Raw genomic sequence first — 22,503 nt, forward strand, 5'->3', positions numbered from 1 at the left:
AAATTACTATGTTCCCCAACACTCGAATAGTATCATACATATAGCACCGCTAATACAACTAGAACCGTAGCGAATGACGGGTATCGGCGCGGGCGGTGGACACCGAAAGAGAAGGAACCATCACAGGATCATAGCTCCAACGAGATCCCTGAAGAACCTGACAGGTATTGTCCAACCTTCCCTACAACGCAACCATGTAGCGATGGAGATGCTCGTCCTCCTCGCTGACACGGTGACGTACCACCTCCGCGGTGTTCGAAAGCCTTGGCACCGTCACTGGCCCACGCGACCGCCACCAAACAAGGTTCGAGTCAATGACGGGCTGACTCCTCACTAACCTGCGCCCCTCGGAAGGTAGAACCTCCCAGTACCAGCCCGACGAAGCCCAGTCTCGGACATGGCCCCTCTGATCAAGCAGGCCTCCTCCGCCGAGTCGACGACGAGGATGCGGGATAAGCATCGTCGACGTCGAAGCGGGAATAAATGCTTGAACTAAAAAAATAACAACAAATTTCACATGTTCAAAATAAACCAGAAACTTAACTTAAAGTAAACTAAACTAAACCTAAACTAAACCTATACTAAACTAACTAAACTAAACCAGAAACTTGACCTAAAGTAAACTAACTAAACAAAACAAAACCTAAACTAAATTATACTAAACCTAATTAAACTAAATCTAAAAAACAGAAACAAATAAAAATGTCTCACCTTGGAGCGGTCCGGCGGCGCAGCCGGGGCGGGGTGGCGGCGCGGCCGGGGCGAGGCGGTCCGGCGAGGCCTGTCGGGGCGGCCGAGGCAGCGGGGCGACCGAGGCGGGGCGACCGGGGCGGCATGGCGAGGGGGGCGGCCGGGGCGGGGCGGCGGCGAGGGGGCGGCCGGGGTGGGGCGGCGACGAGGAGGGCGGCCAGGGCGAGGCGGCGACGCGGGGTTGGGATGAGGGGAGAGGGAGAGAGAGGGGCAGGGCGTGAGGGCGTTTTCATACATATAGTGCTAGGCTCTTTGTCGTCCGCTAGCTGACGGCAAAAAGCATAGCTAACGCACGTTAGAACGACTACTTTCTTTGCTGTCTGCTAGCGGACGGCAAAGTTTCTTTGCCATCAGCTGGCGGGCGGTAAAGAAAAGTGGCTGTTAGCTGCCCCTCACTATCGGCCCACCCTGCCTCTCGAACGGCAAAGGTTCTATGTCGTCAGCTAGCTGACGGTAAAGATGGAGCTGACGGAAAACACTTTCTTTGCTGTTAGCTGCTTTTTTGCCGTCAGGTTTCTTCAAGCTGATGGAAAAAAGGATCAGCTAGGTGACGGCAAAGAAACGGCTGGCGAGAAAGTTCCTGAATCCAGTAATGGGCTAGGGTTGTAGTGCTGTCTTCGACTTAAATAGATGGGCTTGCTTTCTCGAGCAGCACGCCGGAGCGGCGCCACACAATGCCATGAATGCATCCGCACCGAGAAACGAAGGAGACGTTCGTCGGACCCTCGATCTCTTCATGTGACCGCATTGGCCCTTGCAGTCAGCCCGACATGACGGTGGTGCGTGAGTGCGACTGTGCCTCGTTATATCCGTCCCACATATAAGCCGGATATGAGAAATGTCGGTCAGACCGGTCCTTTGGTGTGCGAAGAGGTCGGCGGGTATGGTCCGGTTGTAGATGCTCTGAGATGATCATCGGATACCGGTCCAGACGGAGGCTCTTGTCACAGTGACTGGCGAGTAAAACAATGTCACGTAGTACCACCGGCGGCCGTCTCCATGGGAACCAGCTCGAAAGCGCAGGCAGCGCACGGCAAAGCAACGACGAGGCAGTGCAACGCGACGCGATGCACCACATCCATCGTTTCCGTGTGTCACAGCGAAAGGCGCAAGAATCCAAAGCACACATTCCCACCAGTGACACCGCTCCGTGGCAGTGCACCACTACCCAGGCACCCATGCTCCCCGCCACCCTCCCCGTCTCTTCTTCCTGCGTTCACAGCTAGCCCGTTCACGAGCGTTCACTCCTCTCTCTCACTGACTCACTCCCCTCTCTCTTCTTCCCCAATCCCCACACGCTAGCGTGAGCTCCAAATGGCAGCGTGAGCTCAGCCCAGCTCCCTTCAGTCTCGCCGAGCTTGCGTTGCGTGGGTGATGGCGTGGTAGGTGGTAGGTGGCGAGCGAGCGAGCGGGCGGGGCTTGTCGTCTCGTCGACCCAGGGCGTGCGCCGGCCGTTTGTTTGCACGCGCGATGCCAATGCCAATGCCCGCGCGGCGGCGGCGGCTGCTCGTGCTCGTGCTCCTGCACCTCCTCTTCCTCCTCCCTTCTTCTGCCTCCGCCTCCCTCCATCGCCGGCGCGACGGCAGCCATCACAAGGGGTATGGCGGGAGGAGGGCGCTGCACGAGCCGCTCTTCCCTCTCGAGAGCGCGCCGGCGCTGCCGCCGCCGCCCCCCGCGCCCTTCTTCCCGTTCCTGCCCGACGCGGCGCCCCCGCAGCCGCCGACGGTGGCCAACCCCGCGCCAGCCGCCGTCGGCGTCGGCGATGTGGGCGCCGGCGGCGACCCGGCGTCCTCCTCGCTGCCGAACCCCACGGCGCCGGCCAACATGTCCTCCCTGGCTCTGCCGGTCCCCCGCAGCGCGCCGGCGCCGCTCCGCGCGTTCCTCTCCTCCCACCGCCTGCTCACCGTCCTCCTCCTCGTCGCGGCCGCGGCCTCCGCCGTGCTGGCCGCCGCGCTCGTCTACCTCCTCGCCCGCCGCCGCCGCGGCCGGCCCGAGCCGGAACCCGAAGCTTATAAGAAGCCCGCCTTGCCTAAGCCTTCGCCGGCCAAGCCCGCGCTCCACGATGACGACCAGCACCCCCGGGGCTCCACCGCCACCATCTCCAGCACCAGCTCGCCGGAGCTCAGGCCCATGCCGCCCCTGCCTCGCCAGTTCCAACCGCAGCCAGGGATGAGCCCGCTGTCAAGCCCTGTCCATCAGGACAGAATAGGGGACAGCCGGGCGGCGCCGGCGGGTGTTCCACCGCCCGCGCCGCCCCCACCACCTCCTCCGCCAATGCCACCGAGCAAAGGCAACGGGAGCGCGCAAGCGGCACCTGCACCTCCAACGCCCCCCCCTCTGCTGCCACGGGCAGGCAACGGCAGCGGCTGGCTGCCTCGGCGGCTCTCCGAGCGCCCCGCGCCCACGGTGATCCGGGCCTCGGCGGGGGCAGTCCACCCCGAGGAGTCGCCGCAGTCGGAGGAGAAGGACGTGGACGCCGGCGCGGCTGCTCTACCAAAACTGAAGCCGCTGCACTGGGACAAGTTCCGCGCGAGCTCCGGCCGGCCGACGGTGTGGGACCAGCTCAAGGCAAGCTCATTCCGGTGAGCCCTCTCCACTGCCTCTGGAGTATACTTCATTTATCATACTCTGCATCATAGCTGCTGCCATGTACTTACAGGATTCGTTTCGTTCTGAAACTGACTATGTCCATTTGTGCCACTGCCGTGTACCGAAACAGAGTGAACGAGGAGATGATCGAGACATTGTTCGTCTCCAACTCGACGAGGAGGATGCCCAAGAACGGATTCAAGGAGGCAAACGGGGCACCCTTCAACCAGGAGAACAAGGTGCTCGACGCGAAGAAATCGCAGAACATCGCGATCATGCTGCGGGCGCTCGACGCCACCAAGGAAGAAGTGTGCAAGGCCCTGCTTGATGGTGAGATGAGATGACGCCATACCCACACACATTTCATTTTATGAACCTGCATTCAGAGAATGCTTTCTCCGATCACCCGGCTCCATGAACATTTTGCTTGTGTTGCCATTTCTTGCAAGTGCAGGCCAGGCAGAGAGCCTTGGGACTGAGCTGCTGGAGATGCTGCTGAAGATGGCCCCTACCAGAGAAGAAGAGCTCAAGCTCAGAGAGTACAGGGAGGATGCTCAGTCGAAGCTCGGCCCCGCCGAGAGCTTCCTCAAGGCGGTGCTCGGGATACCGTTCGCCTTCAAGAGAGCGGAGGCGATGCTCTACATCGCCAACTTCGATTTGGAGGTCGATTACCTCAAGACCGCCTTCAGAACCCTCGAGGTACTAATCATGTCCTAACTTGTACTGTAAACAGTTTTAGATGACAAAAGGGGACCGGCGTGCCATGACAGTGTCTCTGAATCGAGTAAAAGGACTCTTGTTTCTGTAAAGGTGTGTTTGGAGATCTAAAGCGCCGTATGTGCCATGTTCCTATGATCATTGGCCGCATTTGTGATCTTTACCATTTACTGTCATCATGTAGGCATCCTTGGGCACAATCATGTACTATTGTTCAAAATCTCAAATTATTGATTCAGGTGTTCTTTGCAGCATATAGTGGCAAATAATCACTTACCAACTCACCATCCATTACCATTTCAGGCAGCGTGTGAAGAACTCAGGGGCAGCAGGCTGTTCCACAAGATCTTGGATGCCGTCCTGAAGACCGGTAACCGGATGAACACCGGCACGAACCGAGGTAACGCGCACGCCTTCAAGCTCGACTCGCTCCTCAAGTTGGTCGATATAAAGGGCACAGATGGCAAGACAACGCTCCTGCACTTTGTCATCGAGGAGATCACCAAGTCTGAGGGTGCCAACATTGTAGTCACGAGCCCAAAGAAAGACAAGGTGAGCGCCGTTGCAGATGATTTCCAGTGCAAGAAGGTTGGCCTGAAGATCGTGGCTAGCCTCGGCGGTGAGCTCGGCAACGTCAAGAAGGCGGCAGGAATGGACTCCGACTCGCTGGCCAGTTGCGTCTCGAAGCTCTCAGCCGGCGTAAGCAAGATCAGCGATGTTTTGCAGCTGAACCAGCAGCTCAGTTCGGACGAGCGCTGCAAGAGGTTCCGCGCCTCCATCGGCGAGTTCCTGCAGAAGGCCGAAGCGGAGATCACAGCGGTGCAGGCTCAGGAGGGGCTCGCCCTCTCCCTCGTTAGGGAGACGACCGAGTTCTTCCACGGCAACTCTGCCAAGGAGGAAGGCCACCCACTGAGGATCTTCATGGTGGTCCGCGACTTCCTCGCCGTTCTGGACCGCGTCTGCAAGGACGTCAGCAGGATGAATGAACGGACGGCGCCAGGGGGCTTCAGCACGTCACGCCGGGTGGAGACCGCGGCCGTTCCTCCACGGTTCAACGCCGCGCCGCAGTCCAGCAGCTCCGAGGAGGAGAGCTCGTCGTCATCGTCGTAGTCGCCGCCAGTAGCCATGATACCGAATGTCTCAGCTTGGAACCTGCATCTTAGCTACTGTCTAGAGGAGCAGGCAATGCAGAGGGCCCAACCTATAATTATCACTAGTATTTTGTAACTTGAGCAGATAAGTGTAGATCATCAAAGTCTATATCGTAGTAGTACATGATTCCGCATGCTAAAGCATCATCCAGCAGCCAATGGCCTACCAGCAAAGGTGAAAGTGGCATCTGTACATGATGATTCAGACATGCTAAGAATCAATCACTGGCACTAGTAGATCAAATCTTTTGGCAAATTGACCGTTCTGAATCTCATGATAAAAGTCCAGTCTAAAAGAACCATCACATGATCAAAGTAGAAGTGGCCAGTAGCCACATTTATATTTACTCACTGCAGCTACAACCTTTCAGGATCTGCTAGGATTCGTCTTTTGCTCCCCATGCTGACAAGAGAATTATCCCTGCATTCTTTCACTCTGACCTGAAGGCAGTGACCTAATGGCCTCTATCTTTGTTTACATGCTGAAACAAAAAAAAAGCAATTATACATATATAATCAATGGACAGTGCCCTCACAAAAGGCACATTTTTTGGGTCTCGAGGCTGGGGTTATTATATATCCCACTACTATACTCCAAATAATTTCCCAAAAGAAACGCCAAAAAGCTACACTTTCGCCGGTCTTCTGCCAGCATGCTGCTTATCTGCTGCTGATGTTCAAATCATGGGGTACATCTCCCACTAGTTAACATGGCCAGTAAAAAGTTGCTAAAATTATGGCTGGAACCAGTGACTCCGCCGAAGGATCAATCGAACAAACCCTCGGCATCCATGCGGTTTAATATACGGCGTGCCTCTTCTTCGGTTGAGGGAACAACGTTGCGGATGTTCACTCCATTCTTCAGAGCGTCGCTGCCGACTGAGAAGGTGAAGTGGAATGTGTTGGAGATCTGTTTGTTGGACAACACTATCAGCAATGTGGTATGGTGAATGGAAGCATTCAACGAGATACAAAGACTAGAGTATAGCTGCTGCAGTTAAAACAGTTTGTCCTGGGCAGCACTGTGAGATTACCTCGCTTTTTCGGAGCTCGGGCCTTGTCACATGAGCGACGACTTCGACATTTACCAGGGGCTGCCATTTATTCTCAAGCTGGGTAAACAAGACACATGATTTGAATCGAAGAAAGTCTCCAACATCCACCTGTGCAATCACAATTTGACATTGTTATTCCTCACATTATGGGAAACCCAATTTATAGTTTCTGAAACAGATTTCACAACTGCTACCATGATCCAGTCATACATAACATCTTCAGTGGTAACTTGAGGTAATCACCAAGAAGCAACCATGGAATAGTACTTCTTAAATTAGAAATGCTGACTTGATTGTCTGAAGATACGAGCTTAATTACTCAGAGATGCACCCAAAAAAATAGCCTAGTTACTTACCGGCTTTAAGAAGTCGACATGGTCGACCTCAAGAAAACACGGTCTCTGTCCAACAAAGGCATAGGCAGTCGAGAAAGCAAGCTCAAATGCTCGGTGCATCAAGAAACCTCCAAATATCCGTCCATACAAGTTTCGCTGTTGAGGCTGGCAGATCATAGAGGTCTCCAGGCGAGTATCCTTCATCAATATGCTATCCCTATCAGCCAAAGCAGGAAAATCAGAGAAAACACGACCCTCTGCCAGTAAAGCCTTCAGCCTCTCAGCCTCAGCACCAAGCTTATGCACCCCCTTTTCAAGCACTCCCTTCTGTTCTTCTCTTTTCCTTCTTTTCACCTTTTCCAGTGCTTCTGTCTCTGCATATAACTGCTTCTCTCTCTCGGTTTCTGGTGAAAGGCGGTTCACTGGAGCGGATTTTCCGGTCACCGAGTCTCGTGCAACAAATGTGAAGTTAGCCGTCAATGCAATTGGGTCTGACTGCACATCACCGTCTGTTGCAAGTTGTGAAATGTCAGACAAGAGAGTAGAAAGATCTATCATACATGACAGTTGTTCAAAATCAAATAAATAAAGAGATCGATAATTTCTTTAGCAACAATACCTTGATCAACCTGAGTCACTTCAATCTGTATATCAATCGAAGAGCGACCAACGTAAGTAACAGCCCCTGTAATCTTTACTTCAGTGTCCAGACGAAGTGGCTTCATTAAGACCATCTTATCCACAGAAGCAGTAACTAACAAAAGGGGTCTTGTTGTGCTATCGTCATCAGAACAGTGCTGCGTGTCACATAAGATTTGTCAACAAAGATTCCGGCTGGATGTTAAAAATACCATAAAATGAACAGATATCGGTTATCTGTCGTACATAAGTATCATTGTTATAGCATATACTCCCTCCGTCCGGAAATACTTGTCAGAGAAATGGATGTATCTAGATGTATTTTAGTTCTAGATAGATCCATTTTTATCCATTTCTCCGACAAGTATTTTCGAACGGAGGGAGTATGTTTAACTGACAGCCTTATTAGAGTTATCTGTCATCCATAGGTAATCAGGTATCATTGCATAGTATATGTTTCCCTGCCGTTAATTTCCTGCTGAGGCAACCCCTTTGCCGTTCCTCCGCAAGCTTTACTTTCCAAATAAGTTGTATCAGACATATTCGGTTTCGTTGTTATGCAATGGAGCCGGGGCTGGAGCACTTTCCCTATTAAAATTGTATCGTATATGTTGAACTGACAGCCTGGAAAGAATGCTTATGCCGCTGTTCAAAAGAAAAGGAGAAAGCGATCTTTAAAAAAAAGGAACAGAAAGCTACTAAAGGCCTTACTTATTTAACAGTATGTACCATTGAGCTAGTTAAAAGGTGTGCCCGCAATGCAACCTCTGCTGCTTCCATTACCAAACTGACGCAATCCTGATCCAGCATGGTTAATTACTCGTTCGGGTTTCAAACGTGTAACACAGTGATATTTTCTGGATGTAGTGAGTAGTGAATACATTCGGATGAATCATGCATCTCAGTTGTTAATATCTGAACCTTTATGAGAGGAATCAGATTCATGAAATCCGAACATTTCCATGAGCACATAGAAACAACAGATACCCCAAATCCTGGCGTCTACTTAGTATACTTACGTATAATATACAGCCAGTTCCAGTTCAGTTGTCAAGCCAACTAATTGTAAGTTGTGACAATGAGTGAACAAGCTATATCATTACAAAGCACAACTTCGTCATTTCTATGGGCACCTAAAATATCTGACCAACACGACTGCAAAATACTACAGATGATCTAAAAAGCAAGGTGGTCGAGTGTGCGTGGCGTCAATCCCATGCCAAGGAGAAGGTAAAAACAGTTGGAAAATGTTTTGTATATCTGGTATAGTTGCAATATTATGATGGCAATGGAATACCCTGTTTTAAATGGAAGGTTGTTCTGCAATATGGGTGTTGTTCACTTTCTGCTAGAGTTAGCTGCGAAATGGTTAATCTTGCAATAGATGATCATGCTTTTTTTCTTGCTTTCTGACAAAGCTAGATCATGATGCAACCTTTCCTCTAAAATAAAAGGGATTTACATTTACTCTCGCATTCACATCGAAACGTCCCCAATGCCTGAAGTTCTATGAAACAGGACAGATTCTGAAACATCTAGGGGATTTTGTTTCGACCGGTATTCCTAATTTGATGAGAAATGAGTAGCAAACAGAGGGAGGATCGCGATTACAATACCTTGACGGCGATGGTGCCGGCGAGGGCGTCGAGGTCCTCGAGCAGCTTGCCGACGCGCACCTCGTTCCAGGGGTCGCGGTACTGCTCGCGGAGGATGTCGTCGGAGGCGAACTTGTAGACGATGGAGGTCCGGCTCTGTGCGGGCCTCTTGGTGAGCAGCTCCGTCTGCGGGCCGGCGTCGGCGTTGCCCCCGGCGTCCATCTTGCGCTCGAAGATGCTGGACCGCGCCTCCCACAGCGCGTTGGTGACCGGCGAGTGGTACATCCCGGGCCACAGGCTGAGCGGCTTCCGCGCCGACCCGCCCGCGTCGATCGCCCCGCCCCCGCCGCGGCCGCCCCCTCCGCCGCGGAGGTCGGAGAACACCTTGATCGGGGAGTCCATGGGCGCCGGCGCCGGCTCCTCGCCCGACGGATCCCCTCCGCCCGACGACGCGGCTCTCGATTCGACACGGGGGAGGCGGTGCGCGGACGGTTCGAGGAGGGGCGGGGAGGAGGTGGCGCGGAGGCGGAGGGTTCTGGAGAGCAGCGACGTCGCTGTCGAGGATCTCATGGCCATGGCGATCCCGAGGCGGCTCCGGCCATGTGGGAGGATGACGGGGGTTTGATGGCGAGTGGGTGCGGTGGAAAGTAGGACGGACACGCCTAAAGCGGAGCGAGAGGTCGTCGGATCTATCCTGGCCGTCCGATCTAGAGTGCTGTGTGGACTAACTGCGGAGAACCGTTGGATCTCCCACGTTTAGCTGTGGCGGGCGATCCAGAAAGCACCGGTGCCTTTCATGGTGGAATAATTTATATATATAGTCGAATCCGGTGAAATATGAGTTCTCTCTTGGAAGATCCAACAGATCGAGGAAATTCAAATAGCAACATGAACAACCAACTCTTTCATTTTGTTCCCCAAAAAGACTCCTTTTTTGTGTGAATTTTTTGCACCAACTCTTGGGCAACCATGGAAAAGATTGACCATGTTTTTTGCACCAACTCTTGGGAAGACATGTACCCTAACAACCTCCTTACGGAGCTGAGCACGGCAGTTTCCGATCATTGCCCCATGTTGCTGAACCTTGATGCGGAGTTGAGCATGGGACGGAGATTCAAGTTCGAGTCTTATTGGACGAAGGCAGACGGATTCTTTGACACGGTCAGGGACGCTTGGGCATCGATCCCACAAGGTGGAAACCCGTACGTTGTGCTCGATCAAAAACTTAGGGCCACGGCCAAGGCTCTAAAGAAGTGGAGTGACCGGTGGGTGGGCAACGTCAAGATGCAGATTGCAATAGCCCTAGAAGTCATTTTTCGCCTAGACACGGCCATGGATGCAAGGAAGCTTTCTTCTCCGGAGCGGGAGTTGCGCAAAATTCTAAAAAGGAAGCTGCTTGGGCTATCCTCCCTTGAGCGCACAATTGCACGGCTGCGTTCCCGTCTCCTCTTCCTTCATGAGGGGGACGCGAACACCAAGTTTTTTCATAGCCATGCCCGTCACCGCCAACGGCGCAACTTGATCACCGCTCTCAAGGAAGGGGAGGCTGTGGCCTCGGGCCAGGATGAGCTTTCCTGCTTGGTGGATGGCTTCTACGACCGCTTGTTGGGGGCGGCACCACTACGGGCGCAGACTCTTAACCTGGAAGCCCTGAACCTGCCGTGTAGAGACCTGGCACACCTCGAGGTGCCTTTTACGGTGGATGAGATTGAGCTGGTAGTCAAGTCCATGCCCATGGACAAGGCTCCGGGACCGGACGGCTTCACTGGAAGATTCTATGCATCTTGCTGGCCCATAATCAAGGATGACATCATGCGCGCCATGGACCTCTTCCACCAAGGTGACATGCGCGGGCTACCGGCGATCAACAAAGCTATTGTTACTCTCCTCCCCAAGATCGATGGGGCGGAGGACATCAAGGACTACCGGCCGGTCAGCCTCATGCATGGGGCTGTGAAGATTTTTGACAAAGCAATGGCAGTTAGGTTGTCGCTAGAGCTGCCTGAGTTGGTGGGCATCCACCAGAGTGCCTTCATCAAAGGTCGGTCCATCCACGACAATTTCATGTTGGTCCAATGCATGGCGCGTCGATTGCATGCCCTCCGGGAACCCACGGTGATGCTCAAGCTGGATATCACGAAAGCATTCGACACGATTCAATGGCCTTTTCTTCTCGAGGTGCTGCGGGCAATGGGCTTTGGTGCGAGGTGGATTGAGTGGGTTTGTGGACTTGTGGACACCTCTTCGACACATATCATGGTAAACGGACACCCCGGCAGGCCAATCTTCAATGCCAGGGGCATGCGACAGGGCGCGCCCCTCTCGCCAATGCTCTTCATCCTAGCTATGGAGCCGCTGCACAAGATATTCCAGATGGCCACATCTTGTGCCATCATGTCTCCGCTGGCCCGGATTGGGATGTAGCAGCGACTCTCGCTGTTTGCTGACGATGTGATGCTCTTTGTCAAACCGAAAGACGCTGACCTGCGGGCAAGTGATATGATCCTTCACAACTTTGGAGAGGCTTCGGGCCTTATGGTGAACCTCTCCAAAAGCATGTCATTGCTCATACGATGCACTACAACTGACATGGAACGAGTGGAGCAAATCCTGGGATGCCCGACGGGTGTATATCCTTGCAAATACCCCGGCCTACCGCTTACAATCCGGATACAAACGTCGGCTCAGCTGATGGGGCTCGTGGATTGCCTTGCGCGCAAACTGCCAACTTGGAGGGCCACCTCCATGCCGAAGAGTGGCCGCCTTCTGCTGATCAAATCGGTCCTCTATGCAACTCCGATCACGCAATGATGGCGCTTGACATTCCTCAGAAGGTGCTCAAAGCCATGAGAAAAATTTGCAGGAGCTTCCTCTGGTGCGCTCGCGCGAGCGCCAATGGTGGGCAGTGCAGAGTTTCCTGGGAGGCCGTTTGCGCGCCCAAGTGGGCGGACGGCTTGGGCCTTCCCAACCTCCGGTGGCTGAACATAGCTATTCAAGCCCGATGGCTCTGGCTCCAGCACACAGATCAGTCCAGACCATGGGCTGAATTCCAAATTACAGTTCCTGTGGAATTGCGGCAACTCTTCAGGGCAGCCACAAAAACTATGCTGGGCGATGGCAAGTGCTCCCGCTTCTGGGAAGATCGGTGGCTCGGCGGCTTTACGGTCCAAGACCTTGCCCCATCCATATATGCAATTGTCGCTCCCAGTGCGCGGGGTTCTCGGACGGTCCATCGGGCGGTTTCAACGGGGGACTGGGCTTTAGACATCGACCCCGACCTCTCCAGCGAGCAGTTGAATGAATACATGAGCCTTTGGGACCGGGTAAGTAACATGGCGCTCAGACCGGCAGAACCGGACCGCATGACCTGGAGTTGGGAGGCCAATGTGGACTACTCCACTAAATCTGCTTACAAGGCCCGGTTTGTGGGGCGGGAAGTAGAGCCGATGGCAGAATTCACGTGGAAATCAAAGGCCCCGCTCCGTTGCCATTTCTTTCTCTGGCTGGCGATGCACAACAGGTGCTGGACCTCGGACAGACTCGCGAGGCGAGGCTTGGACCATCAAGAGGCGTGCCCCTTCTGTGACCAGCATGAAGAGACCATCGATCATCTCTTTTTGGGTTGTGTCTTCGTGAGGGATGTTTGGCATGTCCTTTGTGGAGCTCTCGGTAGGCCACAGTGGACGCCGAGCCCGGACTCGAGGCTGCGGGACTGGGACGCCGTCACAGCTACTCTTGGGCCAGCGACGAAGGACACACGTGCATTGCTGCTGCTAGTGTTGTGGGAAATTTGGAAGCACCGAAACGCGATCATCTTCGATGGCGCATCCCTCTCCTTGAAGACGCTCGTGAGTAGAATTGACACCGAAGGACGCGCATGGAAGCAAGCCGGCATCTTCAAAGGCAGCGTAGAACCTCTTCTGGAAGGTTTAGTTAGGTGGGCTGAGGGGAGAAGTTAGGCTTTGGTAGTACATGGCTAAGCCGGCGGTGTTGGTCCGCATGTAACATTGCAACATGTGAATGCCAACGTGGACGGGCTCTTGTCCCCACCCTCTTCCTTTAATATATAGTACGCACACTCGTGCGTATTCGAGAAAAAAAATTGTGAATTTTTTAAAAATGCTTTATTTGTTGTTTGAATGTCTTGTGTCCTAATACTTATTTTGTATCAAATGCTTAATTCATGCTATGTGCTTTATATTATAATAACGTTGGGTGTTTCCTGCATCTTCGTTCTAAAAATTTGAACAATTAAATGTTTGACACAACTTCAAAATGTAAAGTGTGATACCACCTCCTCAAAACCTGCAGATGGAAAAGATGAAAATTGAGCGAAATTGTATAAAAAAAAAGATATCATGTCAATCTAAAACAACTTATAGAAATGATTGACCCGAAACCACACATTCATATTAGAAGCTAATCTGAAGGCTTAAAATAGTTTTATGCTTATAAACCAAGATCGATAAAAATACAAAATAGAAGCAAATACTGTGAAAGTGCTCTTTTGATCTCGAGCTCACATGCTTCCCAATGACAGTAAAATCCTTCGTGCTTTTTTGGATTTTACTGTTCATCAGGGAGCATGTGAGCTCAGGTTCAAATACTCCATGTCCCAAATATTGTTATTAAACTACGTGTTGATCTCCATGATCTTTCATAACATGTGCACACAACCTTAATCACACAACGATGCACAAGAGAAAAGGAGGTGGATAGATAACTGTTTCATCAACAGGAGACTCGGCTACATCTACACGCTGATAGCCTGATACCAACTAAAATGAGTGTTCAAAGAAAGTAATCTGAATAATAAGAAGTTGAAGATCATCAACGTCATCTTGCCACGGCATTTAGGTTTTAGTGTTGCCTTGGTATCTTTTTATCTTTATGCGGTGGTGGCTTGGTCCCTCTTCTCTATTAAAAAAAATTGTATGCCTTATTTGTTTGATATTTCATTTTATGGTATTTGTAGTTCCCGTAAGAATATCTTAGTTCCGTACACACATCACATGTGGCATTGGCCTTGCCTCATCCCTATCACGTCGCCTAACCGTTGTACGTGTTGGGGAACGTAGTAAGTTCAAAAAATTTCCTACGCACACGCAAGATCATGGTAATGCATAGCAACGAGAGGGGAGAGTGTTGTCCACGTACCCTCGTAGACCGAAAGCGGAAGCGTTAGCACAACACGGTTGATGTAGTCGTACGTCTTCACGATCTGACCGATCAAGTACCGAACGTACGACACCTCCGAGTTCAGCACACGTTCAGCCCGATGACGTCCCTCGAACACGTTCAACACAAGGGGGGAGAGGCGGCCGACCAGGAGCGGCGCGCCAGGAGGAGTCCTACTCCCACCGGGAGTAGGACTCCCTCCCTTTTCCTTGTTGGATTAGGAGAGGAGAGGGAAGGAGAGAGAGGGGGAAAGGAAAGGGGGGAGGCGCCGCCCCCCTAACCCCCGGAACCATTCCGGTGTCCGAATATAGTCGTCCAATATATCAATCTTCATGTCTCGACCATTTTGAGACTCCTCGCTATGTCCGTGATCACATCCGGGACTCCGAACAATCTTCGGTACATCAAAACATATAAACTCATAATATAACTGTCATCAAATCTTTAAGCGTGCGGACCCTACGGGTTCGAGAACTATGTAGACATGACCGAGACACGTCTCCGGTCAACAACCAATAGCTGAACCTGGATGCTCATATTGGCTCCCACATATTCTACGAAGATCTTTATCGGTCAAACCGCATAACAACATACGTTGTTCCCTTTGTCATCGGTATGTTACTTGCCCGAGATTCGATCGTCGGTATCTCAATACCTAGTTCAATCTCGTTACTGGCAAGTCTGTTTACTCGTTCCGTAATACATAATCCCACAACTAACTCATTAGTTGTAATGCTTGCAAGGCTTAAGTGATGTGCATTACCGGGTGGGCCCAGAGATACCTCTTCGACAATCAGAGTGACAAATCATAATCTCGAAATACGCAACCCAACAAGTACCTTTGGAGACACCTGTAGAGCACCTTTATAATCACCCAGTTACGTTGTGACGTTTGGTAGCACACAAAGTGTGCCTCCGGTAAACGGGAGTTGCATAATCTCATAGTCATAGGAACATGTATGAGTCATGAAGAAAGCGATAGCAGAATACTAAACGATCGTGTGCTAAGCTAACGGAATGGGTCAAGTCAATCACATCATTCTCCTAATGATGTGATCCCGTTAATCAAATGACAACTCATGTCTATGGCTAGGAAACATAGCCATCTTTGATCAACGAGCTAGTCAAGTAGAGGCATACTAGTGACACTCTATTTGTCTATGTATTCACACAAGTATTATGTTTCCGGTTAATACAATTCTAGCATGAATAATAAACATTTATCATGATATAAGGAAATAAATAATAACTTTATTATTGCCTCTAGGGCATATTTCCTTTAGTACGAACGCATCAATCTCACCAAGTTGCACTACACTGTCAATATTTACCATTGTCTTCAATACATACGATCCGAAAAGGAGCGCTCCTCTCGGGAGCGTGACAAGGTGGCATGGATGTGGATGCTTATAGAGAGCGGTGACGTCGTTATCAAGGATCACATGGACATGGTTCATCGCGGGTTAATCCCAAGTCTGTTTAACCCATGTGGTAAAAGAAGGTTTGATGAAGAGTCAGTGTGACAAGAGCGCATTGAAAAGTAGATCATCCTTTTCCAAATATGTCCATGATTGGCTGGAAGTGCTCATCTTTCATTCGTCCTTCTGGCATCGAGAGCCCTAGGTATTTTCTCTCGAAGGACGACGACACAGCACCCAACGTTTCCTTTATACCCTCTCTTATCACCTCTGGGCATTTCTCGTTGAAGAAGATAGAGCACTTGTTTTCACTTAACAATTGCTTTGTGCATCTCGGAAAAACTGTCAACACCCTTTTCACAGTCTCAGCTTGGTCCACAATAGCCTTGAAAAAAGAGCAAACTGTCATTTGCAAACAAGATGTTCGAAATCCCAGGGCTATTCCTTGCAATTTTTAGCGGTGTCAGGTTGCCTTGGTTTATCTCATGGTCAATCAGTTTTACTAACTCGTTTGCCATGAAAAGAAACATATACGAACTGAGTATCTCGCAGATCGAACACACCGCATAACCCATGCACTCCACTTTGCGCAGAAACCAGTTTTCAACAACACCCCTTCAAGGAACTCCCAGTCCATCTGGTCATACGCTTTGGCCAGGTTAAGCTTTGGTCAGGCTTTCTTTCCAAATGAAACACACACACACACACACACACGTTGACCAAGACAACCAAACCGATTAATGCAGGTGCCATCGATGTGCATGGATTGGGTCAATTTGCACGTGCTCATTTCAATTGATAATAAAGATAATGAGGTGAACACTAAAGTGCACAGTGAAGTCAGTGATGGTGATAGAGCATACGGTTGGTCACTATTTTTTGATGAGAACATCACAACGAAGTCAGTACCTCCTGCAATTGATGTGGTGGGTAATTAGCGGCTCAACCATACACTCTATGAGCATTACTGACTAACTGTATGCGATGCTCTCATAAATATGTAGGCAAAAAGAAGAGGCTTTATCACGGGAACTGGAGTATTTGGTCCCGAACTCATATGTTGATGAACAGTAGAATAAAAAATAGTAAATTAAATAAAAAATGTTTTTATAAACTTCAAGAAAAGTTTGTGTGCTTGCAAATATTTATCATGAAATGACATTTGTGGAAGTCGTGGAAAGAAAACGATGCTCTAAAAATGCTATTTTTGATAGCATTTTGGAGTACTGCTTTTTTTTGCTGTGACTTCCATGAATGCCATTTCATGATGCAATTTTCAAGTATACAAAAAATTTGTTGAAGTTTTCAACAATTTTTTTTAGAATTTTTTGAATGCGTTTTCAATTTTTCCAATTTTACTATTCACACCGAGCTCATTTGAGCTCGAAGCAGAAGATGACTTTCGCTCTATCACCGTGTGCTACACCGTGAATTGTGCAACGAAAAGCGGCCACACGACACGATGTCACTCACATAATAACATCTATTATGTTCAATGATAATTAGATAAATGGAAAGGTGAACATTGCAAATATAATAGCTTATGAAGTTCAAATAAACGAACACGAACATCAAAGTTCTTGCCCAATTTGGAAAACATGACTAAAATAGCAGCGCTTCAGTGTTACCGGTACGAATGAAAGCAAATCCTCGGGAATCAACGATACTACAATGAGTTAATTTGGCTAATCGATCTAAAAATGAAAGACACACACATATATATGTAGGATTGCTGAAGTTAATAAGGATGGGTAGCTGGTGGCTTGATCCTTCGCTGTTCTGGGGTTGGCGTCTCCTACTGGGCGTTGGTTCAGCCGGAGTGGAGTACCTCGATGACTCCTTAGCCATTCGCAACAAAAATAGTCCGGCTTCGAGAGTGGAGTGCAGCGGCCCCGTAGAAGAAGAAAAAAAACCTTCTTCCAAGAATCTGGATGTTTTTTCTTGTTCGTGCAGTGGTTCTTTGTAGTACTGGTGTTGACGGGCCCATTTGTAATTCCTTCAATATAAGGGGAAAAAATCCTGAAAACATCTAAAACAAGCCAGAAAACTGTGGTGTCTTTTTCTGCAGGGAAGAAACGTGGAGATATTTTTACAGCGTTCTAGGATCCGGGAGCATACAGACATAACTCAAAGCTGCTATCGGTTGAGTTGATCGAAAGCAAAAAAAGAAAACTCGGCCAGATAAATTAATGAGCTCACCACCATTTGTTTGGTTTAAACTATTTTTGCAGCTAGCCAACAATCGGCCGTTGCCATCTGCTAAAAAAACAAATCAACTGTTGCATCAGAGATCATCAGACCACGAGTATTTAACCAAAAACTACCACATTTGCCGGAAACATGACGGAAAACTACCACTCTACATTTTTATGCGAAAAACTACCAAATTTTTCCTAAACCGTGACAAAAAACTACCAACTCGCGAAAACGCTCGCTTCGCCCGCGCTAACCCCGTTCCTGACCGGTTGGGCCCGCGAACAGTTGCCACGCGGGCTAACGGGCGGCTGACGCGCGTTGACGGCCGTTAACGGCGCATCTGCTGTCGGAACGGCGGCTGTCGGTCGGCTGATAAGTGAGAGCGAGCGAGCTCAGCCACTCGCTCATTCTCTTCCTCCTCGCTCGCTCTCACTCATCATCTCCCCTCTCCCTGGTGTTGTGAGCTAGGTTAGCCTATCGCTGTCGCCGCCGTGGCCATTGCTGCCGGTAGAAGTTGAGGATGCCATCCTGGAATGACGAGGAGAGCTCGGACGAGGACATCAACATGGTTTCAATGGATCCTCAGCTCTTTGTAAGTGCATAATGGTGGAACAGAGTTAAGGTTAGGGTTAGTTCATCCAAGTTGGAGATTCCAAGTTGCTTTTGGTTTGATTCGAAGTTTCTTTTGCAGGAAACCGCTGACACTGTGGTGGAACCATTTTTCTGTGGTTCTTACACTGAATCTGAGCCGACGTGCATGATGCATCATTAGAGGCCGAAGAAGATGGTGGCTTTTGAAGGTGCTTTGACTGGGAGGCGATTCCTGGGTTGTCCTGTGCAGCAGGTATTAAATCTTGAAAGCTAACTTGTTTTGCTGGTGGAGATGTGTGATGTGTTTTGCTGCTGGAGATGTGTGGTGCAGCATGTGGTGCAGAGATGTGTGATGTGCAGAGATGTGTGCTGTAGTTTAGAACAGAAACTTGAAAGTGCCATACATATGGAAGCTATATGTGCAAGTAGATCTTTAGTTAACTGAATTCAATACATGACTGAACCTGAGAACACCTACATGCAGAGATCTTTAGTGTACTGTGAACTGAATGTATTAGTTAGGTGTTTACTGAATATAGCTGTTAACTAAAAAAGAACAGAGTTAAATGAATTTATATTTACTGCTTAATATAGCTATTAACTGAATTTATCTCTGATGCCAAGTCAGGTGTTGTGTGCTTACTATGAAAGAATTATGTTTGCATAATTCAGAGAGCATATTGATGTAGGTGTGAACTTTGGTTATCTGTACTTAGTTTGTTACTAAGTGATTTGTGCTTAATTATAAATAATTGCTTCTGTAGGATGTAGGTGTGAACTATGGGGTTGTGGAGTGGGTGGATGGTCCTTGGCCAGAGATTCTACAAAGGTGCCTAACAAGGATTTGGGACATGTACCATGAGCAAAACTTGGGGAGGGTGAAGGACAAACAAGCCCATGAGAAAGAGGTGGCCAAGCTACAGAAGGAAATTGATTTCCTGTCAAACAACTACAGCTAGTTGGTGGAAGATGTATCCAAGCTTTTTGACTATCAAGATGGCAAGATGTCTCATGACATGGACTATACCAGTCAGGCAATCAATGATCTAAATGCAAAGAAGAAACAACTTGAGGATCAAGCAAAGATTGAGATAAGTATGGAAAAGATGAAGCTTGCTAAGGAGCAAAGGTGCATTCTTCAAAGCCAAGCAGATATCATTCAGAACATGAGGAAGGCCATGAAGGAAGTGGAGGGGGACAGGGACCTACTTAAGAAAGAGAAGAAGCTGGAGTATCTGATTGCTGATATGGTCAATGCTGGTCATGCCAGCAAAGATAAGATGGAAAGGATCAAGGCAATTATGAATGAGTGAAGTGCTTGGTGTGTGGGTTAAGTAATTAGTAGGCCTATATATATAGCTGGCCTTGGAATGTCATGCATGTTAGGTGTATATTTTGGGAAAGTTTTATGTGCTTTCAGAATGGTATGAGGGAGGGAGGTACTCTTATGGTTTAAGAACTAGTTGGTTTTATCTATGATGTAATGACTTTTATGTTAAGACCTACTATGCTAAGTGAGTACTCATGCTAAGTTAATTAAGTAAGAATGTTTTATCTATGATGAGTCTGTTTTACTCTGCATATATCATGTGTGGATAACTGACAGTAGTGACATAGTTGGAAGTAGAAAGCAGCAAGTAACATATATAGCAAATAGCTTAGATAGTCTGACAAATAACTTAACATATGTAGCAAGTAGCAACTAACATATATAGATAATCTGACATAGATAGATAGCACAACCATTCATAGTCTGACATAGATAGCAACTAGTAGTAGATAGTGCCTGACATAGATAGCAAGTAGATAGTGCTGACGAAACTGAACCTAGGAACTTACTGAACTTACGGAAGTTCAGGACTGAAGAAACTGAATTTTTTTGCACTGAACTAACTGAAGGCAGCACTTCACTCCTCCTTCTTCAGCATCTTCAGGCGCTGGGAGCGGCGCACTGCAGTCACGGCCGCCCTCTTCTTCTTGCCCGGCGCCGGCTCCACCACATCTTCCTCGCCGCCATCTTGTTCTTGCTTCACCACGACGCCGTCTGGGAGATCGACCTCCGGCAGCGCATCCACGTGGATTGGGAGGTTCCTGTCCCCCTCCACGGCGTCAAGGACGGGAGCCAGCAGCTGCACTTCAGGCTCGTCGTCGGAGAGGACGACGACCTCATCCACCTCGTCGTCACATTCGTCAGATGACTCCTCCTCATCATATTCACTGGACTCGTCGTCTGAAGACTCGCCGTCAGAGTTGTCAGAGGGCCCAAGGACCCATGGATTGCGCCTCTCCCAGTAGGTGTTGTTGATTGGGGCTGGGAGCGCAAGGACGGCATCGGTGACGTGGTCTGCGGGGGCCGGCGGCGTGGTGGATGAGCGGTACATCCACCATCGGGCGCGTTGCCTGGGGTCGGGGGAGCGCTGCACCTCGCGCATCGCCCACAGCAGAAGGGACAGCGGCGGGATGGTGCGGCCGGCAGGGAAGGCACGCTGCTTTTCAGCAGCTGTCATCACCTTCACGAGGCCGCAGGCGTGGTTCCTCATCATCGCTAGACTGGGGAACCAGCGCGCGATCTCCCTGTACTGTGCGCGCATCTCCTGGTTGTTGCCGGCGAGAGCTTCGATGGCCAGCTGCCAGTCCATGGCGACGGCGGTGGCGGTGGTTGTCGGCGGCGATTTTGACAGGAGAGAGGGGGAAGCGGAGTGGGCGGTGCGAGCGGCGAGTGGGCGAGTGAGCAGAGAGCGTGGTGGGTGGACACGTAATAAAGTCGTAGAATCCGAAACGGCTGGGTTTACTCAACGCACGCTCACCACGATGGCGGCTGCAACGCACGCTGAACAGACGACGTGGTGGGCAACATATAATAAGTTTGGCCGATGCTAGTCAAACAAATGACTAGCACTAGCCCATTGATATTGAACGCATGGTTACAACCAATTGGTCTTGGGTTCGAGCCCGAGGCCAGACATTTTTTTGTGCATATTTAAAAAAAATGAATTTGGCAGTCACTTTTGAACTATAGAAACGGCAAAGTAAAACAAAAAAACAAATCAAAACAATTAAAACATGCACCTAAACTGCACAAATGGCAAAGTAAAACAAATAAAACAAAACACTAGCACTTAACCCATTGGTATTGGGCACAAATAAGTAGCAACCATACATTCAACATTGCACACAAGTTCACATGTCTGAATTTAAGCAGTCTAGTAGCAGAGCACAAACTTAGTACCATACAATCAAACTAAGTAGCAGAACACAAACTTAGTAACAGAGTTTCAATGGTTTCCACTAGCACTAAAATATAGTGCAAACTTGCTAGGGGGTTTCCTCTTCCTCTTGCCTGCTAATATCCCTGGTTCTGCAGTGGATGCTCTTGGTGCATTGAGTGTTCTTGTTGATGCTGATCCTCTTGGAGCTCTTGTTGATGCTGATCCTGTTGGAGGTGCTGGTGAAGACCTGGCTGCTCCTGCAAAAACAGTTGATGCTGAAGCTCTCTTATCTGCTGCTGTTTTTCTGTTCCTCACTGCTTTAGGAGGTGGAGCAGATGAGGCTGGCATCTGTGAAGTTTGGTGTTGATGTGGTGGTTCTGGAGGTGGGTGACTAGCACTAGAGGAACCCCTAAAAATTTCTCTATTCTCCTGCATGACAGAATTAAGATAGTTAGTACATAGAGCAGACCTAAAATAATTAAACAACTATTAACTAAACAAAGAATGCAACATTTTTGAATGACCTGGTGTAAGTTCTTTCTCATCTGAAGACTTGGGTTTAGAGCTTTCCCACAGTAAGTAAATCTATGGCCCTGTAGACCACAATTGCTGCATGTAATTGTTCCCATCCTGCTTGTGTCTTTTGGTGCAGGCACCTCAAACTGGCCCTTTCTCCTAGTTGTTTATTTCTTCCCTGCTTTTTCTTTGAACACTGGTGGCTCAATATCCTGAGTATGGGTGTTAGGCCAGAATCCAGGACCAGGGACAGGGTACACTATGTCTTTGTATGCTTCAATATATAGTGATTTTTTGAAAAATTCATGCACATAGTCCTCTGGGTGCATGTGAATCTTGCTCATTGCTGCTATTGCATGACTGCATGTCACACCTGTCATGTCCCACCTCCTGCAGTCACATGAGTTAGTAGCTAGGTTGACACAGTACTGATTTTCCTTACTAGACACTTGCCAAATGTCAGGACCAGCCTTATGTGCCTCACAAAATTTGGCATACTTCTTATTCTCCTCTAGTTTCTCTGAATAGTTGGGTGTGATCATCCACCTGCTGTTCTCTGTTTTT

General features: G+C 49.3%; 2 protein-coding genes across 2 annotated transcripts; one reads left to right on the plus strand and one right to left on the minus strand.

The window, feature by feature from the left end:
* Nucleotides 1-1,900: 1,900 nt before the first annotated feature.
* LOC125510040 (formin-like protein 15) lies at nt 1,901-5,451 on the plus strand. Its single transcript, XM_048675127.1, has 4 exons — nt 1,901-3,332; nt 3,470-3,669; nt 3,794-4,038; nt 4,360-5,451. Exons 1-4 carry the CDS (start codon nt 2,221-2,223, stop codon nt 5,164-5,166), a joined length of 2,364 nt encoding a protein of 787 aa, XP_048531084.1. The 5' UTR covers nt 1,901-2,220; the 3' UTR covers nt 5,167-5,451.
* Nucleotides 5,452-5,514: 63 nt separating this feature from the next.
* LOC125510041 (acyl-coenzyme A thioesterase 2, chloroplastic) lies at nt 5,515-9,473 on the minus strand. Its single transcript, XM_048675128.1, has 5 exons — nt 8,853-9,473; nt 7,217-7,394; nt 6,619-7,106; nt 6,242-6,370; nt 5,515-6,117 (listed from the first exon to the last, which is right to left on the minus strand). Exons 1-5 carry the CDS (start codon nt 9,405-9,407, stop codon nt 5,974-5,976), a joined length of 1,494 nt encoding a protein of 497 aa, XP_048531085.1. The 5' UTR covers nt 9,408-9,473; the 3' UTR covers nt 5,515-5,973.
* Nucleotides 9,474-22,503: the final 13,030 nt, after the last annotated feature.

This window comes from Triticum urartu, chromosome 5 (genome assembly GCF_003073215.2).
Source record: "Triticum urartu cultivar G1812 chromosome 5, Tu2.1, whole genome shotgun sequence".
In the NCBI taxonomy this organism is placed as follows: Eukaryota; Viridiplantae; Streptophyta; class Magnoliopsida; order Poales; family Poaceae; genus Triticum; species Triticum urartu.